The sequence below is a fragment of the Ostrea edulis genome, chromosome 5, assembly GCF_947568905.1.
Source record: "Ostrea edulis chromosome 5, xbOstEdul1.1, whole genome shotgun sequence".
Classification (NCBI taxonomy): domain Eukaryota; kingdom Metazoa; phylum Mollusca; class Bivalvia; order Ostreida; family Ostreidae; genus Ostrea; species Ostrea edulis.
Genome location: NC_079168.1, coordinates 75,817,616 through 75,842,144, shown reverse-complemented (window position 1 = coordinate 75,842,144; position 24,529 = coordinate 75,817,616). Strand labels below are relative to the sequence as shown.

Sequence of the window (24,529 nt, the reverse complement as noted above, 5' to 3'; positions counted from 1 at the left end):
AATGTACACGGTCTTTGGAGATCATATTGAAGTCAGTTTCGTATCTTTCATATCAGGTGGTCATTTGGGAAAAAAGCAATAGAGCTCTCCACGATGAAATCAAATGTGACAATTTTAATTCCAATGTCATTGAAAGGGATTAACTCTCATAAGTAATTCTTTGGAGTTACGCTGTAAGCGCTTTAATTTGTTGCCTCGCACATCTAATATTTATGAATACATTTCACATTGAATGTGTACATGTAATTTATTCTCAGGAGAAGGATTCAGTAATCGAGAAAAGGCAAAATAGTTAAACTTTAATATTTCACTTTCAAGAATCACGGAAATCATAAGTAAATAAAAACCAAAGGTTGATTCATTTTAAAGATTTCATTGTGTAAACGACACCGCATCACGGAAATGAATTATTCACTTTTGATTTCTTTTGTCAAATCAGTTACGGATCAGGTAACACAAAGATATTGACAGAATGAAAATTAAGTACAATAAAATACACATTCAAAACCTTGAATTTCACTTCATCTTAATTTAGAATACTATTTCCATTCGTAAAAAATCCTGTATAGTCATACTCGTGTTAATTTGAGTGCGAATCTTGACAATCAATTCATATTTACGACACATTATAAAATAAGTTTTAAATCGAACAAAATTTATTTAATGAAACAATGAAATATAACATACACAACATTCAAAGGATTGTAAGATAAGCCATTTCTGAATCATAAGACCATACGTATTGCATGCACCAACCATTACCAAATTCAAAGTTCTAAGTTGTAAAATTTGTGTCTAAAAATGTGAAACATATTTTAATTTATGATTCCATCAATTATCTAGAGTAAATTAAATTCAAACCCTTTGATAAATGTAATGATAAAACAAATTAAAAGAAAATAATATATATACCAAACATGCTTAACTCAAAGAAAATGAATTACAGGATTTTCAAATTGCTTTTCATTTATCAAATTTACATAAAAGAAAAAAGAAGAAGACCGTTTTAATTAGTTAAAAACTACATATGTTGGAATATGTATGGTTATGTATATTATAAATTGATACATTTACTGAAGCGTACAGTATTTTCCATATTGGCCCACTGGGCGGTCCTTTTCATACACAGTTTAACTTTTACACTTGCCAGATCATCAAATGCCATTGATTGAAGAAGAAGAAAAAAAATTATATTGATACATGCAACATATATATCAACCAATTAACCCTGTTGAACATGGTGATTAACAGGTAATCAAGGATTTCATAGAAAACATTCCGGCGGATCCGGACATCATGGTTCAGTATTGATGAGTCCTTCTTATAGTCTCACGCATTCTCGCCATCTTTGATTTCACATTCGTCACATTTCCGAGATGCTAACATTTTACAGGAGAAGTTGTGTAGCGCATCATGAGCTTCTGAAACGAAATAAGCATCTATAAATTACAAGTTCATGATAAATATTTTTTTTCTGTCGAATAAAAATTAATAATGAATAACCTTCAATTGAAAGGCCGTGCATGTGCATTATGAAATAATGATTAACAACATGCATTTTGTCTAAATGTAACGATGTACACTGAACAATATGTCCATAGGGACGACGAGAATTACCTACTGCACGAGTAATGATGCGCCATATTAGCGCTTTGAATTACCTTTTAACTTTTGTTGTAAGGAAAATCTCACTTGTCTTTCTTGCTCGAGTTCATTCGTCAAGGCCTCTAATTAATGAAATAACAAAGCAGAATAGTATCAATGGAGTTCATGAGATAAATGCATTTAATTATGAATTTCTACTAGAATCGATTTATATAACGTCATTAAGAAGTTAAAACAAAGCTGACAATTTCCTTTCATCTCAAATCAAACATTATTGGGAATTTATAGAAAGCGATGATATGAAAGAAAATATAAACATTCATCATCTTATTGCAAAAATCTTTTTATTCACCTTTTAGGGCTTGGATTTCTTTCTCCATTTGTCTTCTAATTTCCATTTCAGCTTGAACTTCTCTTTGAATTTCTTCTGTAAAATACGTATATTCTATATGTTTTGATATAATCATATTTTCGTCTATTGTCAATTTTCGTTTATATCATGCATATAGTTGACGCAGATCTTAATAGAAAATGATCAGTGAAATACAATAAAAAAGATTTCCGTATTAACGAATCGGTACTTTAAAAAAAACAAATGGACGAAATTTGACCCCCACGAAAATTGATATAACCATGATATAAGGTTGACACGTTAAGAAATGCATGTTATTTTTTAAAGATCGAAATTGATAATAAAAGTATTGATAAAGAAGAAATTATAAAAAATGAAATACAAGAAATGATAAAAATGAAATAAACAATATATTTATTATATAGGTATTTGTAAAATAACAATGAATCGAAATATATTTACCTTTAGTCATTTCTGTTGGGGAAGATATGGGTGGTGTCGATTTTCTATTGCTCTTGGACATACCTAAAACGAACCATCGAATCATTATCGTGAAAAATAATATCCATACAGTAAAAAAGGACTTTTTATTTGATGTGGTACAATGTACTCACTCGTATCCAAGCTGAATGTACTGATGGCTGGTTCTTCAACGACTGGTTTCTGAAATTCAGATAATCACACATATTATTTTACCTTTACAAATAAATTAGAAATACCACACACGTTGACACGTTGGTATGGAGAAATGTTATGACTGTTTCACAGGCGCTATAGTTTATGTATTTAACAAGGCGCGAATTTTGACATTTGTTCCCTCTGTTGTAAAGGAAACAAGCAGACGCCTTTAATCTTTTAATAAACTGCCACGCGACGTTTAACACCACGGCAGGCAAATGACACAGAATAAATAGGACCCTCGGTTTTTTTTGTGTGTGAATATCATTAGATTGGACAACTGATTGATATTGTGCTACTAAAACCTGTGCGCAAATCTGTTATGCACCGGTTGTTAAATCAAAGACGAAAATTAGTGCATTATGTATTAAGGACGTTCGAATAGCATGTGGCTGAATTACAACTAGGAGCAAGACTCGTTTTCGGCTTTTGATGTACTTTGAACGATCTGAATTATTTATGGTCCTCAACAAAAACAAAAGTGTCCTAAATAGTAATAAGGGGTAGAGAAAAAATTGAGAGAAAGAAGTACAGACGACGCGTGACTTTGAACAGTTTATCATGAAACATGAATGAAACGTGAATGCTAAATTTATGCTAAACTTTAATTGGTTTTCTGCATTGCTGATCATAAATAATGACTAATGAAATATATGGGATTTCAATAAATATTCGAAGTGAATTTTAACATTTATTTAAAAAAAATTACATATTAATAAAACTTAATATTCTTACTTTTTCTGTTTCGGTTTTAACGACGTTCTCCTCCTCTATATTCATGATTTCTTTTTCTCTAAGCGAGTTTGAAATGTCCCTTTCCTCAAAAACTTCAGTAACTTTGTCATCCACTTTGTTCACAAGATCCTTCTGCTCCGACATGGACTCGCCATTGACTATATCTGTTATGTTAATTTCTTCATTTTCATCCTCGGAATCATTTGAGAAAGTCTTTGAGGAGTTCATCGAATCTTTTCTTGTATTCTGATTAACCAATCGAAAAGCTGAGAATCTTTCATTAGAGTCATCGTAACAGGGACTATTATCAGCCGATGACGACGACTCCTCATCATTGCAATTGTCTTCCTTTCTCTTGGTCATGTTTCCTTTGAAAGCCATCATTGATTCTCGGAAGTCATTGCGAAAACTTTGTACAAAGGGATTATTCCACAGGAGGTTATACGTAGGGAACATGCTGTGAAGAGCTGGCCAGGATGGAGGGTGCATGGGAGAAGTTTTGCTTGCATCGGTCATGCATTCTTTTGCAAATGGTAGAGCAAATGTAGTGGGCGGGTTGGGTTGGGAATGATTTACTGGTGAGAATTGGAATGGTTTTCTCTGCTGAGATAGCAAGCTGAAGGGTGAGTACGAGGACTGGAAAACCTCTTTTGGGACGTCTAAATCAACAGAGGAAAGCTTCTGTTTCTTTGGATGGTCATTTCGATGCGAGCTATAGGATGAACTGGATTCAGAAGATAGAATTCTTTTCCTACTCCCGCCATTAAACATGGCTTTTACATCTTCCCACGCATGGACAATGGCTTCGTCCGAGGTACTGTAGAGCTTCAAATGTCGTCTCCAAGAATTAAAATTAGCGGCGTCAGGATGGCTATATTTTGCCTCTTGTGTGCGATGAAAATGGAATATAAATTTATTTGGGGAAAAGTACATGTTACAGATTTTGCATTTAATGCATTTTGCTCTGGAGCTATTGTAACGAGACGGTTCGAAGTAACCTTCACATCCCCATCCACACTCATGTTTGACATGAAAAGAGAAGTTATCTGGTAGCTTAGGGGGGATGTTCTCTTCTAGGAACGACTTGACTAATCTCTCAGCTTCTCTCATTGTTATCATTCCACAACGACGGGAGGAAATGGGCATCGCTCCTGCGCGTCGCAAGATTTCTAATTGTACCGGGGTACACTGCACGCATGTTATCCCGAGGGCTACCCTTCTATTATGAATTTCGTTGTAACTGTATTGTTTCAGCAGTGTATTTGAGATCTGAGCAAGACATAGTCGTTCTCTGCCGTCAATGTACAGGCTGACGATGGGTACTCCATGCAGAAGGACGGTGGATACTTGGTTTGGTCTGGCAACATATGACCCGGATGTTGCGTAGGTGGGGTGTCTGTCTGAGGAAGTGGGTTTGCTCAGTTCCATTGGACTTGAAGTTGTCAGATCTTTTGGGACATCGCTAATAAGAGGCGAAGATTCAACGAAAGATTTACTTGTATCATTCTGTAAAATAAAAAGTAGGAGTAAGAGAAAGGTAATAAATTATATAACATCATGTTGAACTTCATGTACAATGCTTCATAAAATGTTTTGTTAATATATTAAAATTGAAAATGATACTTTTATTTTTAGGAGACAGAATAGAATATCAAAATAGAATATATCCTTTAAAATTAGCTAACGGAAACTAAATAAAGGTAAACAATATAAATAAATTTTGATTAAGTATTATCGTTAAAATTGGTATAATTTATAGGGTCAAATAACAATACATTAAATCTAAGGTATTTTTTTTTTAATTTATCATTAACGAAGTTCATGTTCATGAATTTTAAGAAAAGATAAAATGATTTGAATAATAATTGACTTACCAACATTCTATGTTATCAGTTTTTATCGTCCAAGAAGCATTACTCATATCAAAATATTTGCATAGAATTCGTAAGAAAAATTCAGATACAGCGACACGACAAACTTATTTGGTAGAAGTCACGGCGATTGACAAAAGTGAAGAATATTTATACCTCCACTATCGAGTGGAATCAATAAAGAGACTGGTTTAATTTAACCAAGCATATGGCAAACGTTGTTACTGTCAATTGTGATAACCCACGAGATCATTGTAATATTCAATGAACAATATATCGACCGTTAGAGAAAAGAGGGCGTGGCACAGGCAGCATTAAAAGGTTTCATTGGCTAATCAAACCTCTCATCTGTAACTCTGACAGCCAATGTTATAGTTTAATGGCTGCAATAAAGGATCACAAGATACAATGCAGTTTCTTCCTTTTTTACTGTTTTCGTTTGCATTTTTCAATAAAATCAAATAAAGAACAGCGGTTTAATTTTCAGCTTCTGACATTTCTTTTTTCAGGATGAAGGTGTAAGAATTGTTTTCGGCTATCGAAGGGTTTTACTTTTTGTAAAAGAAAGTGGATTTTTTTTATGGATTTTGCTGTATACACGAACGGTAAATTACGGTATTGATACGGCTTAAGGTAACGATTTGAACTTCAGATATTTTGGGCTAGTCTTCCATTGAAATACATCCAAATTAAAAGAGAATTTCCATGAGATGAAAGTAAATTTTTAATAAAGTTTTGAATTTATAGGGCATGTTAGTGGATAACGGTATTTTAATTTAAGAATTAAATTTCCTACAAGTTGAGGTTTAAAACAATTTTTGGTTATTTTCATCATTACTGAAATAAAACTAAAGCAATTTAGCAAATTGTGAATTTTTATTTGTTTACCTACACTTCTAGGACGTAATTGATGATGAAGTTTAATGTTGATGAATGAATTTCAGCTTGCTTTTCAGAAAATTGTTTCATTATCCGTTGCTAAATTATTCATATTTTATCAAAATAAGATGGGAGAAGCATTATAAAAAATAATAAGATGGTAAAATGTTACAATTCTTCAAAGGTGTTGAAATAATATCTATCAATAGCGAGGTTCTCCAATTGCTATAGAAGTATATTGTTTGATTAATTGATTATTTTTTTTACGTCCCTTCGAGAATTTATGTAGGTTATTGCCGTTTTAAAATACTTTAATTCAAAATTAACCTTATATCAACCAAGACAGTGAGATATATTCTATGAAAACAGCATTTTCATTTTATTATTTCTCATTCCAATGAAATGATAAATCAATATTTAATTGTATTCACTGTCAACAAAGCATTCTCATGATATCGGCGTGACCTGTTTTGAGTTAGCTACAATGCCTATAAAAATCTAACTGAACTCACTATCACTATTAAGGAAATTGTTTTCATTTTAATCAGATTATATAACGAATAAATTTTCTCAAATATTTTAAAATCTGAAACCTTCATGTCTGTTGTGAAAACAAAATATAGATTTTATGAGTAGGATGTTGTTTTAGAGGTGGCAACGAACGTTGATCTTTAGTCGGCCTAGTAAGCATTCAGTGTGATATTTATTGCACAAGATTCAAACTGTTTCAAGAACACCAACATACTGAATCGAAGCAGCCATATACTGTGACATCTTTTATTGATTTTTTTTCACAGTTTACAGCAAGTTGCGCACTTCACTCCGCATTTTGCATACTTATACATACTATACATAAAACAGAAATTGTATAATTAACTGTCACAATGATTGTAAAATTATCGCATTATCAACAATGCTACAAACTTTAGTGATTCATGAATTCTCAAATTGGTTTTTAATTCTCCAGTGAAAATACATAACGTAAACTATAGGATTTGTAGACACATTTACCATGACATATTGATACATTCGATGAAAGATATGAAGATACAAAACAAAAAACAGAAACCCCAGAACCTTCATAAGAATTTGTTGGGACAAAATCGGGTTATGATCACCCAATAAGATAAAACTAATGGATCGAAAATTTCAAAGAACGTGATACATTTTTCTAGTTTAAAAACTTTTCGTATTTATGCAGTAGATAAGATAAAATGACAAACGAAGATGCTGTACACCAGAAATACTAAATATGAAACCCAACTTACATTTGACCTCAACTGGTGATTAATGCACTGACAAGCAACGTGTATGTTCAGAAAAATCTTGCAAGGCCCCTTTTTATCTGACAACATACCATCATGGGCTTCTGAATACAGAATACCAGATTTAATATTCTTTATTTCACTTTATAAATTTTTTTGGCGGAGTGCTAATTTTGGCAATCGGGTCAAAATTGTCAAAATAATGATGAAAAAAATATACCTTTTTTAATCATATGATTAAATAGTTCCAATCTTTCTGATTGATTGAGATTCGACAAACTAGAAGTAATAGAACGTTATAAGTCAAACGCATGAGCCTACGAGGTAATGAAAACATATGATTTTTCCAACATCGGACCAAAATCTAAATTGATAATTTCCGGATTGTTTCAGTCGTTCAATGAAAATTCGCGTCTCTACTCATTTTGTCGGTCAGATCAGTGTAATTGCAATGAAGTCCTACCATGAAGTAGAGTAACAATGCTGACTTATAGTAACATCGTATCCGATCTAAAGATGACTGTTTCGTTTGCTAAAATCTGGTAGCTGGTTTCAATGTTTTAAATTATTTGATAAAAAAAATAAACAAAACCACATATTTCTAATCACTTTCAAAGAGGTCTTGGAATATATCTGTTTACAAAATGGCCGACCAGGTACATGTATCGTTTCGTAGGCTCTAGTAACCAGTTTTGGAGTTCTAAATTATTCATATAATAAAAGGATTATTGACATTTCACCCGTCAATACGATGTTTTAGCAACTCTTGATGTACAATATTCACCTTACCCCTCTGGACTTGATAAATAGTGTATTTCTCCGGTAACTGCAGTATAAATGATTGTATAGACCTTAAAATGTCAATAGTTGTATGATGTTTTTAAAGAAGATTTTATTTACATTTCCAAATTTACAACCGTCAAAATGATTGACATACCTTTGCCTTTTAAATTCGCCAAATTTTACATCTGTCACGAGATATCGCAATATTGAACTAAATTGCAAATGGTGGCATTACTCTAGTCCTGGCAATACTTAATAGTCTTTCGACAAGAACGTCTTCCGGTTATACCATGGGAAATTCCTGTCTATATAATAACTGCATGATTATTTCCGAATGTTCTCAAGAGAATGCGAATGGAATCAATGCCTGGCCAACTAAAGTGAAGTACATGAATTGTGATTGAAAATTAAAGGTTACTTGAAGATTTATCAATGGATTAATCAGAACAAAAATCCCTAAACTCGCTGTCAATATAATGTAGCAATGAACAAGAGCACGGGGTCATCCACTGATGAATCCTGTGTATGATGTTGCTTTCTTAATTATGTCAGGAATGGTGCACCAGAACAGGATGGAAAACAATCAATTTTTAAAACTTTTAGTTGCTTCATAGAATATCAGAAATGATCTTATCAACAAATATTTACATTAACTCTGTTTTCCCCTTCACATTCTTATCAGGTCAATATTTCATAAACTTTCAACTTTTGAAATGGGCTAATCAAGTTGCGTATGAATACATTTGACCTGGAAAAAAGTCCATCGCGGGTTTATTACAATAATTCACTTAAAATGATTAAAATCTTTCAGTTTTTGAAAGTAGATGATATGATATATGTCATGCCTCTTCACACTGGCGTATGTTTTATGTGTGAAGAGGCTCAAGGACTATCATATCAGATACTTAAAAAAACTGAAAGGCATTTCTTAATTACCTACAGTGTACCTATTGATCACAGAAGATATTGCTCATGAACATGTATATTTTGCCGATGTACAGCATGTATGTTTCGGTCCCCGAGGTTTTTCTTTTATGTACATTTAATGTGAAACGGTGAGTTTCTTGATGAAATTATAATGTGCTAATTCATTTTGGTACCGCACTTTTAAGCTTGCATCCTTCACACAAAGGACGATGATCGGATGAATAAAAACTCGGGGGGGGGGAGGCTTGAGTCAAGTCCGGAAGAAGACTGTAAATAGTCCCTGTAATCAGGTATTGAGTTAATCGATCTGATCGATACATATAATTTTTCAAAAATGCAAAAATATCCAAAGGTTGATGAAGAATTCTTAAAATGGTTCAACTGAATTGATTAATGCTTTTTAAAATATATTTTTTAGATGATTCGATAAAATATTGTTAATGTTCCTGGTCAACAGACTGACAGTTCTACAAAGGGTTGATAAAATTAAGGCTTAGCGAATAGGTTAAGGATTTGTTTATCGGTAAGGATTTGGGTAATAGTTCATGTTTAGAGTTAGGAATTGAATTTGGGTTTAGAACTGTCAACCCTTCTTGCTAACTGTTAATATGACGACCTGTAGATCTATGGATCTCCTTTCAATTACATATGAATAAATAATTGAATTAACCATACAATACAATTAAATGTTGCTAAATCTAATTATTGTAAAAGTTATGAATATGCTATTGATCAATTATAAATTCATGAGCGTCGTCATCAAAACTACTTTCATCTTCTACTATACTTGATCTACACTCGACATAACTAAATTGCAGTTAAGACACACTGTAGGGTTGGGCTGTAGCAATCCCCTTTATCAGCTAGACCGGGATGTAGTTACATATAGCATGGCTGGACGATTCTGTTGTACGGACAAGTGTATCATTAGCTCGTGGAAAAGCTGGGGAAGATGGCGAATCATTGTCAATGTATTAACAGTGTAGAGGATGCACGACACACCATCTTTTATTTGCGACTATTCTTATTCGTAAAAGCGCTGTCCGGAAGTACGCATATCATGTCGACATGATTTGCTAGTAGGACAATATACCGCCTGCAGTTTCAAGACAAATATTCGCGAGATTGGAATATTTCCGATTCTCTCGAATATTTCTCTCGTGCCAATAAATGTTGGTATAAGTATTATCTAATAAAAGCGAGTTTTTCAAATACATGATTCTTTTCTAGAACGTGTATTATCATAAATGTAATCTTTGTCATTATCACTAATGCATGAAAGGTGAAAATAACGAACAATGATCAATCTCATAACTCCTATAAGCAATACAAATAGAGAGTTGGGCAAACACAGATTCCTGGATACATCAGGTGCCTAGGAGGAGTAAGCATCCCCTGTCGACCGGTCACACCCGCCGTGAGCCCTACATCTTGATCAGGTAAACAGAGTTATCCATAGTCAAAATCAGTGTGCTAAGAACGGCCTAACAATAGGTATGAAATATGTCAGACAGCATTTGACTCAATGACAGGTTGTGTTGGTAAATTAGATCGTTATAACGACCATAGAATTTGCGAAATGCTGACTTTAAGCGAGATTGTTGTGCACCCTGTGACATCAGATTATTTTTAAGTAACCCGCTTCAATTTAAAAACTCATCATACGCAGAACATGCTCTTGTGTATCGAATCAGTTGAGAGACATAATCTCTATACAAGGTGATAATTGAATTTTGCTACATAGAACTATGGAGAAACTGAAATCTTGTTTGTCATAAAGTTGTGTTGTTAGTTTGCCGTTAACATTTACGTTCAATGAAATATCCAATTATGAAGACAAGGAAGACTGTAGTATCTCTTATTTTGAGTTCATAGGAATATATCTAATCAACACATGAATGAAAATGGGTATTGTTAATAGGTACAACGTCAATATATCCAATTGTCGACTTGAAGGCGAACTATTTTTTCTCTTCTCATCCTTCAGTCATGGTTTTTGCTTACGAACATTTGATAATAAAAGCACGTTAGCGATTGTGTATCATTCATTGGACGAATATGACTTGTCTTGATTCGTCTCCTTGAAAACAAGTCAAAAGCAGTAAACATATGATTTGCTGTGTAAATACGTTGGTACATTTAGTGCTAGCTTTTCTGTACGTCTCTTTCTATCTTTTGCTCACTTCTTTAAACTTTTTTTCGTTTGTCTGGGGATGGATATGCAAGAGCTTGTTCTGCGTATGGTCAGTTTTTAAATCGAGACAGCCTACTGACAAACTAGTGGATGGTGCAGGGGTTTCAACATTCACGTTTAAATTTAGCATTTTACAAATTCTAGTTTGCCAATACAACCTATCATTGGGTCAAATGCTGTCTGACGTGTTTCGTGCCTCGTTTACCTGATTAAGATATAGGGTTTATGGCGGGTGTGACCAGTCGACAGGGGATGCTACTCCTCCTGGGCACCTAATCCCACCTCTGATATTTCCAGGGGTCCGTGTTTGCCCAACTCTCTTTTTTGTATTGCTTGTGGGAGTTATGAGATTGGTCACTGTTCGTTATCTTCGCCTTTCATAGTAGATACGAGGTCAAATGAATAAGAATGCTACAACGCACTAAAATGACCAACAATTACATTACGGATTTCAAACATTTCGGTTCAGCATCACTGAAGAGACATTATTTGTCGAAATGCGCATCTGGTGCGTCAAAATTGATACCGTATATGTTTTACATTGTCAAATTTTCGAGAGGGATCGTCCCTTCTCCAGGAAAGACGAAAAGGTTTAAATAAAAGGGCTAAAAGTATACGGAAAAAACTAGCGCGAAAACTATACCAAATCTACAAACGTGTTTTGGCTGCAAATGACATGTTTATTGTTTTAGCTTTCTAATCAATGTTTTGTACGAGCGATTTAAGGCACGTTCAATTTGTCCAAAGGATTGATACAGAATGCACGAAGTAGTAATGCTTACTCCTACTAGGTACCTGATCCCACTTCTGATATATCCAGGGGTTCCGTGTTTTTCCAACCCTCTATTTTGTATTCCTTATAGGAGTCATGGCATTGATCACTGTTCGTTTTCTTCACCTTTCACAGAAATGATAGACTAAAAATAGATTAATTGATCTCAGGGAGCATACTTAAAAGTGAAAAAATTCTCGAAGGGACGTAGAATCAATCTTAGTGCACAATAACAATAGAATATCACCGGATGCGAGTTGACTTTTGCAATGACCACATATATGCCATTAAACGAATGGCTTATGTTTTCAAGGAACCGCTATGCCATCCCTCAGATATTCCATAATCATTAACGCTAAATAAGGACTAGACTGGATAATCCTTGACCCTATGGAAGTTTCAAAACATACTCAGAACTTAGATGTCAACTATGCAAATATAGCTCAGACACTGAGGGTTTTAGCAGTCCTGTCACAGGTCGCAGTTATAAAATATTGAGAAACTTTCCCTGCAAAACTAATAACTGCATCTATCACGTCATTTGCGATGTCTGCCAGAAATAGTACGTAGGAGAAACAAAATACCTTTGCAAACGGGTCAACAAACCACTGGTCCTCTGTCAAAACCAAGAGAGGTTTGCCAGTAACTATACATTTAATGGTAGTCATCATTAATGGGAGGACATGACAATAGTGGTCAAATACCAAAACAAAGGAAAAAGAAAAATTCTGGATGCACAGACTGAAATTATTCGAGATTCAAGGTATCAACAAACCTACCGACTTCACCATCATGAACACGGGTAAATCTTCACCACATTATGAGCTTCATCTAGTTTGATCATTATCTAAAATAACCGATTGGCTACCTGCAACCGTCATTTAAAATCGTTTTCTGTGATTCTGTGGTGTTTCTGTTTTGTTTCTGTTACTCATCTAACCTACACATGATTAGTACAAAAATATCTGATGATTATTTGATTTCCTAGGCTGTTTATTCTCTCTTTCTTGAGTTGGTCCAAATTCTTCAGTATTTTGTTCTTTTCATTAACAAAAATATTAGTTTTTGATAATACTTTTTTTTATGTTTCTTTTATTCATCGTTTATTAATTTTTTTTTTAAATATTTTGTTATTATAAAAATATTATTTATATATTCATTCTTAGTGCACGATGGCAATAAAATATCATCGGGTACGAGGTGTTTTTGCAATCATTAACATAATTATTTAACTCGTCCTACCGGAGATCAATTAGTCTATCATTACTTCGTGCATTGTGTATCAGCCATTTGGACGAATAGAACGTGACTTAATTCGCTCCGTACAAAACATATTGATTAGGAAACCAAAAACAATAAAATTATAGTTTGCAGTGTAAATTCGTTTGTGAATTTAGGGTAGTTTTACTGCTTTGGGGGGGGGGGGGGTTATACTGTTAGCCCTTTTATCTAAACTTTTTCGTTTGTCCTGAAAAAGGAACGGGTCATGTTTTTACATAAAGACATATTATATATATATATATATATATATATATATATATATATATTCCTAATAGAATTTTACTAGTCTTTCTATTATATGTCACATACATCAAATATATTTTTAAGAATTCATATCTTTCAATGACATTTTTATTACATATTCATGACATTAAATACTATCGATCACGTAAATTTAGAAATGACAGGATTTTCATTTCTTCAAGTCATCCTGAAATATGAAAATGATCTTGTGAACTCCAAGGTTTCATTTTGCTGAATCGTATTAGTTACAACAAAGGTCCTCTTTCTAAACCTTTGAGAGAGTCATCACCATCCGTGATCATCATCTTAAAATTATTTTCTTGTATACGTTAGTAGTCAATCCTATTTCTGCAATTTATTACTAATTCTCATTTTTTTACTTCCAAATTAATCATTAACATTCGCATATGCCACAGGAAACTTCGTACAAGAGAGAACGCATGAATTGTCAACCTCTAGTAATGAAGTTTCTCAGGATATGGTTACATTTCACTAATTCAGTTTCCACAGGCGATAATATTAATGTTTTCTGTTCAAACAATTATCTAAAATGAAGAAAATGTGATATAAGAATTCTGCAAATCGCCTCAGTGATCAGCACCATTATGTTTTAATGGATTCGTTTTTCTATCGATTTTGAACTAATATATATCATCTTAGCGCATGTACGTGTAGTGAAGCGACAAGTTGTTCGTTTCTGTGTTCGAGGATGCGAAATTTTCCCACTTTCCTATAAAGTTGAGTGGATGTTTTTATTTTGCATTTAAGAAATATGGTATGTGATATCAGGTATTTATTTTTGATGTGTGTTTTTGATAAGTATTTCAGTCCAAAACAATTGTAATATGCATGTACCTTGTAGTTTTTATGGCTATCTTCATATATTGCAAAATATACCTTGCAACCACAGCAAATTCCTTTGAAGAAATATTCCCTTCTAATCAAATATTAAAACCAGTTTCTAAATTCAAGGCTTTTAATATCAAACTTTATTAGTATTCTTATTCAAATCAAAGTCTTATTTAAAATTAAAGTACAAGATTTACATACTATTTCTGGTTTACATCGTGAAACGTATTCATAATTCCAGTGACACCTGCTTTGCCTAAAGCGAGATCATGGCATCAGATATTGACTGCCATATTTTAACACCAGACTTAATTAAAGTTTTGTAGACTTACCTTTCCTAGAATTTTTTAAATATTTTCCACGCCCTGAATAAAATAAAAATATATTATAGGAATACATGATGTTCATCATGCATTTCAAACATCCTTTGAAGATATGGCAGATGCTGCCTTTGGTCTGATTTATTTTTAATAGTGTGACTATTTGTATTCATCGTTTATTCTCAATAAGTAATCCATCGCCACCAGACGATGAAATTATGCCAATAAATCTAGATCATTTGTTGAGAGTTTCCTTTTTCTGCAGATAAAATGTCACGATGAACTTTAAATTGATGATACAGTTAATTACAAAGGAAATGAAAGAAAATTTAATTCTTATTCCATATTTATTTTTTTTCTTGGAATTGATTGCTCTATGGAAGCAAATTCACAACACTGAAACTATGAGTATGTAAAGAACAGCTTAAAAATTGGTATGAAACAAGTCAGACCACATTCGATACGATGATAGCTTGTATCTGCAAGTGAGGTCATTATAGAATTTGCGAAATCTTGAATTCAAACAAAACTGTTGAAAACCCTGAAACATCAACTTATTTGTCAGTTGCCTGCCTCAATTCGAAATTGATCAGATGCAGAACATGCTCTTGTGTATCGAATCAGTTGAGCGACATAATACCATATGTAGGTGATAATGTTATACAAGTGTGGGAAATTGACGATGGAGATAGTTAGATATATTTCATTTCGTTTGTTACAAAGTTGCATTGTTAACTGATATTAAGAGACATTATTTGTCGAAATGCGCATCTGGTGCATCCAAATTGGTACCTTATAAGTTTTACATTATGACCCCTGGGTCGAGGCCTCTGCTGGTGGACTGTTAGTCCCCGAGGGTCTCTACAGCCCAGTAGCCAAGTACTTCGTTACTAGTTTGAAAATACGGATGTATATTTAATTGCTGTTATAAAATTTAGAAATTTATTTCAAAATTAAGAATTATCTCCCTCATGCATAGCTCTTATCCTTGGACGAATTTGGCTCCACTTTTTTGGCACGCTGTTTTTGGCTATATTTAGATCTAAAACTTCATAGTTATTTCGGATTTCAAACATTTCGGTTGAGCATCACTGAAGAGACATTATTTGTCGAAATGCGCATCTGGTGCATCAAAATTGGTACCGTATAAGTTTTACATTAACATTTAAGTTCAAATTTTCAGATATGAAGAAAATATGGAAGACTCTTTATTTCGAGTTCCCTGGGATATATCGAATCAACATATGAATGAAAATGAATATTGTTAGTAGATATTATCGATATATATCTCCAGGGGTCCGTGTTTGTCCAACTCTCTACTTTGTATTGCTTATAGGAGTTATGTAAAACTTATATGGTACCAATTTTGATGCACCAGACGCGCATTTCGACAAATGATGTCTCTTCAGTGATGCTCAAGCCGATATTGGAAATTCAAAATAACAATAAAGTTGTAAGAATTAAAAAAAAAAAACAGAGTGCCAAAGACTGGAGTCGAATTCGTCTAAGGATCAGAGCTATGCATGAGGGAGATAATCCTTAATTTTGAAATGAATTTATACATTTCATCACAGCAATTAAATCGACTTTCATATTTTCAAGCTAGTGACGAAGTACTTGGCTACTGTGCTGTAGAGACCATCGGGGACTAACAGTCCACCAGCAGAAGCCTCGACCCAGGGGTCATAATGTAAAACTTATACGAGATTGATCACTGTTCGTTATCTTCACCTTTCACCTAAGCCACAACGTATAAGAGATCTTTTCTTCTCGTATAAAAGTATTTGAATAAACTTAATAGAAACAGGTCAGCTAATAATGGAGTGCAATTTGTGCTTGGAAGATCTGAACACCAAATACTACGTACAAAATGTATATACAAGAACGTGTATTGTTAAAGAGGAAGTCCAGCTTAACTTCAGAGTACTTGTGAGTAGAATCAGAATAGTGTTTAACGAATTTTTTTTAATATAAATGAACACTACACATGAACATTTCCGTGTTTCATTTTCATTGAAGAAACAGCCTATGATATGAAAAGCCTGGTCTTAAATGTATCGTGAGAACTAATTGTTATAGTGTTAAAAATCGTACATTTGATACTGTTAATTTGGGGAAAGTTTTGTGATTTCAAAAACAGAATTGTTGAGAATTTGATTTGATTTACTCCACTTCTTGCATATAAAAGAGCACATACTGAATTTTGCATCACGAATTCAAATTGCATCAAATATCCATATCTTTTATTTGATATTCGGCTACGAGAGTACCTATTCATATCTATACCTAAGAATATAACATTTATTGAAGAAAAATCGCGACTCTTCCTTTCAATGATATTAATGCCTCGTCATGAAAAGTCATTTTGCTTTATGAAAATTCATGCAAATATTGTGTTTTATATCTAAAATTGGTGTACCATCTGTCAACATTTACATCTTGACAAATAACTGAAGTCTAATTTCAATTAAATCTGTATTGCTTAAATCATGAATAATTGTATTTCAATCGATTTGATATTTGTTTAACTTTTATTGACCTTGATTAGACTCCAGACAAAGAATGAATATTCTGTAAATAATGAGAAAGAAACTCTTATAGACAGCTGCAGGTTACCATTCTATGCTGGTAAAATAACAGCATATTAATCTAAACTACGACTATCAATCAAATGCACATATAATAATTTTTTGTTTGAATAGATTTGGTTCCCATTGTCACCGTTTGATGTATTAGAACCTTGATATGAGACGAATTTGAAGGCAACCTTTTCTCTATAAGTGGGCCAAAATCAAAAGAATGATTTGATTATTTAAATGTTCATAAAATCCCCTCCGAACTATGATTGGAATAATCTTTAGATGTTGTTGAATGTATGCATGTATGTTGCATTTTATATTTCAATATACCAGTTTGAACATTACTAAATGCGGTATTTATGTTGTTTCATGCTTTTTGATATGAATGAAAGATATGAGATACAGATCCAAGTCAGAACACCGAAACAAACATGTATAGCGTATTGGGATACATGCCAACAACGGGTAACTCCGTTTACCTGATCAAGATATTGGGCTCACGGCGCGTGTGACCGGTCGACAGGGGATGCTTACTCCTCCTAAACACCTAATCCCACCTCTGGTGTGTCCAGGGATCCGTGTTTACCCAACTCTCTATTTTGTATTGCCTATAGGAGTTATGAGACTGATCACTGTTCGTTATCTTCGCCTTTCATTTGTCCAATATCCCAGAGCTTTAAAGATGAACAGCACAGGCATAGAATGAACGCTATGAACTATGAGAGTTCAGTTTAGTCTTGACGCTCAATGGGAACAAACTTATTTATGGCCACATATTACACTCGATACTTTTAATATGTAGACGTTTTCTTTGTTATAAGCTTTTGTAGTTTAGTTGTAGTTTTAGTTTCCTTACTTATCTATTTACTTTTCTATGTAAATATTCTATCGTCCTGAAGAAGAAACAGGTCGTCCAGAAAATTTGAAAAGTCACTGTTGTTCGTACCCTTGGATATATATATATATATATATATATATATATCTCGTCACCCGTTTTCAGGTGCAAAAAGTCAAATTGCCTTTATATGTACCCCGATAACAATGCCAATGACCAGGGATCAGGAACCCTAATTATACATAATTGGTCTGTCCGGTTAATCGTACCGAAACTGATTTAGGACGTGTCATAAAAAGAGGTTATCATAGGTAACTTCGTTAATAACTTGAAGATTCTCATTTACAAATTGTCTCAGCTGCAAACTTCCGTCAATATCCGTTTGCCCTACGCCATTTGCTTACATTATTTTATTGGTAAACTTAAAACATCGTTATAATTCTATGGTTGTTATAACGATCTAGTTCGTCAATACAACCTATCATTGGGTTCAATGCTGTCTGACGTGTTTCATACCGATTGTTAGATCGTTCTTGGCACACTGATTTTGACTACGGATAACTCCATTTACCTGGTCAGGATATAGGGCTCATGGCGGGTGTGACCGGTCGACAGGGGATGTTTACTCCTCCTAGGCACCTGATCCCACCTCTGGTTTGTCCAGTGGTCCCTGTTTCCCCATCTCTCTATTTTGTATTGCTTATGAGAGTAATCACTGTTCGTTATCTTCACCTTTCATAAGGTTAACTAGCATCAAAATTAGTAAACAGAGCATGATAGGCAAGACAATGGTTAGGATTAAAATTCCCTTACAAGCTTTGGCATTCTGCAACACGTCAGACCATAGAATTTGTGAAATGCTGACTTTAGACGAGACTGTTGTAATCCCTGCACCATCAACTTGTATGTCAGTAGCTAGCTGCAATAATGTAGTCCTCTCCGATTTTTTTTTGGGGGGGGGGGGGGGCTACAACTCCTTAGGATCTCCGTAATGGTGCAAATACGGGAGTGATTCACTCCCGCAACATTTTCAATCATTCTAAACATTTCCTGACTTTCTTTACGTAAATAAAATGATATTCTATGTTTCTTAGTCAATATATAAATTTACAACCTGCAACTTACAATTGGTGAGGCTCTATTCTACCGTTTTCAACACTTTCGTTATATTCCAATTTCTCGATTCATATTTGTGCGTCATGTTTGATGCACTGAAGTTTCAACTACCGATTGTCAAGTTATTTGCATATGCCATATAAGGTAGTGTTTACATCAATGGACAAGTACGGAGGCGAAACTATTTCGTCGGTATTAAAAAGGTTTAGATTTAATATGAAGTTAAAAAACGAACAACAGAGTGTAAATTCTTTCTGCAACCATATGATTTTCCTTTCTTTGTCGAAATGGCTCGAGTAACCACATTTTCGAACAGATTGTCAATGTTTAGGTTTTTCAGTAGATCCATCTACGAGATCTCGCGATAACAAGCATGGCGGAGCAGACGAAGAATTTTGCATTCTGTACATGATGTTTAATTAAACACATTTATTAGACATGCCCCAGCACAAAGTTGGTACTCCTTTTGGTATAAAAAACATTTGGGACTAATTCACGGAGCTTATTATCGGTTATTCATAAAATTATTTTGCACCATTACGGAGATCCCATGGAATTGTAGCCCTATCCCGAAAACGTCAGAATAAAAAAAGGCGGATAGGGCTACATTATTGCAGCTAGTCAGTAGCCTACTTCGATTTAAAAACTGACCATACACAGAACAAGCTCTTGCGTATCGAATCAGTTCATAGATATAAACCCATATGCAGGTGATGATGGAATATTGCTACATAGATAAGGGAAGTTGACGATGGAGAAGCTGAGATCATCCCGTTTGTCATGAAGTTGAGTTGTTAGTTTGCCGTTGACATTTTCTTTCAATAAAATATCTAAGTATGAAGCAGATATTGACGACTCTGTGGTGTCTTTTATTTCGAGTTCACTGGGATATATCGAATGGGCATATGAATGAAAATCATTATTGTTAATCAATAATACGTCGTCGATATACTTAAATGTCGAATTGAAGGCCACAGCAAGAGATTTTTCTTCTCACGTAAAAGTTTTTGAATAAATTCTGTTTCATAACAATATAAACACAGGTCAGCTAACAAAGGAACACAATTCGTGCCCATGGGGATTCCAACAGACTGTTGGAAGACCTGATCACCAAATACCACGAAGATATTGTCAATGAGGAACTCTATGCTACATTCCCGGTCTCAAATCTGGGTCAATGCTGCTGGACTTAGTGAATATTGATTTTTAATTTATTAGCATAGTCATTTAGAATTAGATATACATGTACCATTGGATTTTTTTAAAATCCATTTTGAAACTACAGTCTACCTCAGATACACTGAAATTAATGTGACATGCCTGGATTGTTGTTCATTGTATCCAAAGTTCAATATAACCAATATTAAACCACTCGTATATTGATAATGGTACTGGGGATTACTTTTTAAATTCAATACAACAGATAGTTCGATATAAGTGACTTACATATAACTGTAGTTTTTGCACATGTTGTTAATTACTGTATACGTATATAATTCATACCACTATTTCATCTGACCAGTTGCGGTGTCTCAGTGGTGAAAGCGTTCCATTCGTGTTGGGTGGTCGCGGGTTTGAGCCCGCTTCTTTGCCAAACGCTCGGCATTAAAAGTGCGAGTCACATGTCTTTCGGATATGATCTTAAATGGTTTTAAAGACGATAATTTGTCAGAGGGGAGTTTCATAATTAACACGATATGTAATATTCAAGTCCCCAGAGTTAAATCAGGAGAGTCAGAGATCAAATGTCTGTGATATGAAACAGAAAGCCACAATCGACATGTGGAATGATTGATTGATTGAATATTACGTCCCTCTCGAGAATATTTCACTCATATGGAGACTTCACCATTGCCGGTGAAGGGCTGCAAATTTAGGCCTATGCTCGGCATGGCCTGTGAGCAGGGAGGGTTCTTTATCGTACACCTGCTGTGACACGGGACCAGGGGTTTTGCGATCTCATCCGAAGGACCGACATAAGGAATAGATTACCAGAGATGAATGGCGGATAGTAGGCTATATACAGGTAAGTAGTTGGAATGTTCGTTTATGGTTTGCACATTGTCTCAGTTGTCAAAGTTCGGCAGGGAATCATGTAGAAGGGTAAATGATAAAAACGACGAAACCTTAGACAAGATGAAGGGGGCATGATTCTTGGAAACTATCACAGCTCATCTTTGATACCTTTGACTAGAAGCGCTTGGGTAATTGCTTCATTGCTACAGATGAAATGAATTTCCCTCAGAATTTTGATGAAATCGTACAGTAAATTGGAAAATCATGTGGGACATATCATTTCCTATATAATATGCACAATTTGAATGCATATAGGCAGCTAAGCCTTGTATCTGGACCATCCTCTGAATACAAATATTCGGTACATCTCTGATCTGTTACCTAAATCTTTTTCTCAGAGTTTTTCTAAAATATGGAGAATATAAACAAAATTTGGAGAATAAAAACAACGAAACTTAACGGATTGGACAGGTGTTCTGATGAGTATTGGTTTAAAATTCTAAATTACTTATTCTTTTTGAGGTAAAGGATACCTTAAAGCTCCGGTTAAGTAAAAATCCAATAAATTTCTAGACCAAGTTTTCACCCTGTGTATCATATCTATAAAGTTCGTCTTCCTTTGAGCACTATTTTTACATATTCTAAAATTGTAATATCCCTACCTAATTTCATTTCAAAACACCGACCCGCCGTAAAATGGCTGAAATATTGCCAAAACAGCGTAAAGCCGCAATCAAAACATCGATTTGTTTCAGCTACAGAAAAAATATTTTCTTGATGTTTGCGTTCTTTCATGAAAATGCAAAAATAACGAACAATCATCAATCTCATAAAGAATACAAAATTAAAAATAGTGCAAACACGGACCCCTGGACACATCAGAGGTGGGATCAGGTGCCTAGGAGGAGTAAGCATCCCCTGTTCACCGGTCACACCCGCTGTGAGCTCCATATCTTAATCAGATAAACTGAGTAATCCCTAGTCAAATTCAGTATGGAAAGAACGTTCTACAATTCGTTTGAAACACGTCAAACTGCATTTGACCCAATGACAGGTTGTATTCGCAAATAAGGTCATTGTAACGATCATAGAATTTGCGAAATGTTGCCTTCAAACGAGACTATTGAAACCCCTGTAACATCAACTTATTTGTCAGTTATGTGTCTAGATTTTAAAATTCATCATAGGCAGACCATGATCTCGCGTATCGAATCAGTTGCGAGACAAATACATCACATACAGGTACATCTACATATAATTATGGAATAAAGGAATACTGTTGCATACATCGGGGGAATTGACGGTGGAAAAGCTGAAGTAATGTCGTTTAGCATAAAGTTGAGTTGTTAGTTTGCCGTTAATGTCTGTGTTTAATAAAATATCTAAAGTATGAAGCAAATGTGGAAGATTCTATGCTGATTTTTATTTTGAATTCATTGGAATATATCGAATCTACATATGAATGAAAATGAATATTGTTTAGAGATGAAATGTCTTCGATATATCTAAACGTCGAGTTGAAGGCCAAGAGGTTGATTTTTTCTGTTCATGTACATATGTAGTAGCTTCTGATTAAATTCAAAAGAATATTTTTAAAAATCAGCTAATAAAGGAGCACAATCGTGCCCATGGGAAGTCCAACACGCGGTTGGAAGACATGATCACCAAACACCACGTAGATATTGTCAATGGTGAACTCCATCATCTTTTTGATATCAACTTCAGAATACTTGTGCGTAGAATCAAGATGGTGTTTAGCAAAAATTTTGGATGACTGTTCACAAGAAATGAATATTTCAGTGTTCCAGTTTTGTCTGAAGAAGCAGCTGTCAATGAATGTGAAAGGCCTGGTTTTAAATATTTTTTTCGTGAGAAGAATGGTCGTGTAGAGTGAAAAGTCATGCGTTTTGATGCTGTTTATTTGGGATAAGTTTGATGATTTCAAATTTACTAAACGTTCTTTGGAATATTTAGAATGCACGTTTGATTTACACCTCTTCTGGCATATGTTGTTCTACAATATATCTGACGTTGGTGTGTTTTCTCTATATTAAAAGTTTGTAAAGCTGCTCCATTTGTTTTCAATATTACAGATCTTGGACCGTAACAACTGTGTCAGCTCTGTCTCGCTGAAGAGAAGGCGAACATTTTAACACTACAAAGTCGGTGCATGCCATTTTCCCTGATGGATGGTCGACCTGACACTCTGCAGACACGACTTTCCGTCGATAGAAAAAAATATATGAAAAGCGACATTTGGTAGAATTGATACCTCAAAATACTACATAACCTCGAAATGAAAATATTCCTCACGCCATGTATACACAGTGGTAGATAATGAAAGGTGATGAAAATTAATACAGAAATCTGCTTTAAAAATTCTATGCTGCTGCATCCAGAATACTGATAAGTAGCTATATTCGCAGTAAAAGATGGGGGTGCGCTTTTTAATTCAGGGTGTAACAATTTGAAGGGAGGACTTATCGCTCAATTTGCATATCATTATCACACCCCCGTTTACTATTTGTAGACATCTTCTACACCTAAATAAAGTAAATACAGATTTTCACTCTTTTGATATGAATGAGACATATTGGCACTTAAAAATGAGCACGATAAAAATCTATACAAAATGACTGATAATTTTGGAACTTTTCTTTATCACGATATTCAGAATTTGACGAATCTAAGATTTGCTTAGTTTTATATCGTGATTTAAGAAACAAAAGAAAACATGAGAATGGTTGTACATGCAAGACCGTGTGTTTTAAAAGACGCTCTTTAATGTCATTTCTAATACTAAATACTGGACTTGCTAAAATTTTGCAATGAACCTTTCAAATATCATTTTTGAAAGTTGTTCATCGTTTACCTCTGCAGAAAAACGGGGGAGAAATTATGAAGAAAAGAAAAATTGTGCCGATTTTGACATTTTCAGCCTGGTAACTTCTGCCACAAGATATAGTCTGTTTCAAAAAGTACTAGTTTATATAATTCCTCGATTTTTATTTGAAATTATAAATTTTGTTGCAATGGAATTTGACAGAAGTTTTGATAAATTCAATATGCTCTCTCCCTATTAGTGATTTAAGCAAGAAAATTGTGTGTTCTGGGTGATAATGATATTACAATACCAAAACTACATCAATATATTTCAATAACCTGCATTTAGCATATGATTTTCTTTATGCAATATACATAAATGAATATACATTGTATAAATAAATCA

General features: G+C 34.1%; 1 protein-coding gene across 1 annotated transcript; it reads right to left on the bottom strand.

The window, feature by feature from the left end:
• Positions 1-645: 645 nt before the first annotated feature.
• Positions 646-5,366, bottom strand: LOC125650562 (SKI family transcriptional corepressor 1 homolog-B-like). The gene is made up of 7 exons (XM_048878956.2): positions 5,245-5,366; positions 3,371-4,876; positions 2,572-2,620; positions 2,420-2,482; positions 1,958-2,032; positions 1,662-1,727; positions 646-1,421 (listed from the first exon to the last, which is right to left on the bottom strand). The coding sequence occupies exons 1-7, from the start codon at positions 5,248-5,250 to the stop codon at positions 1,330-1,332; spliced, it is 1,857 nt and encodes a 618-aa protein (XP_048734913.1). The 5' UTR covers positions 5,251-5,366; the 3' UTR covers positions 646-1,329.
• Between the last annotated feature and the right edge of the window lie 19,163 nt (positions 5,367-24,529).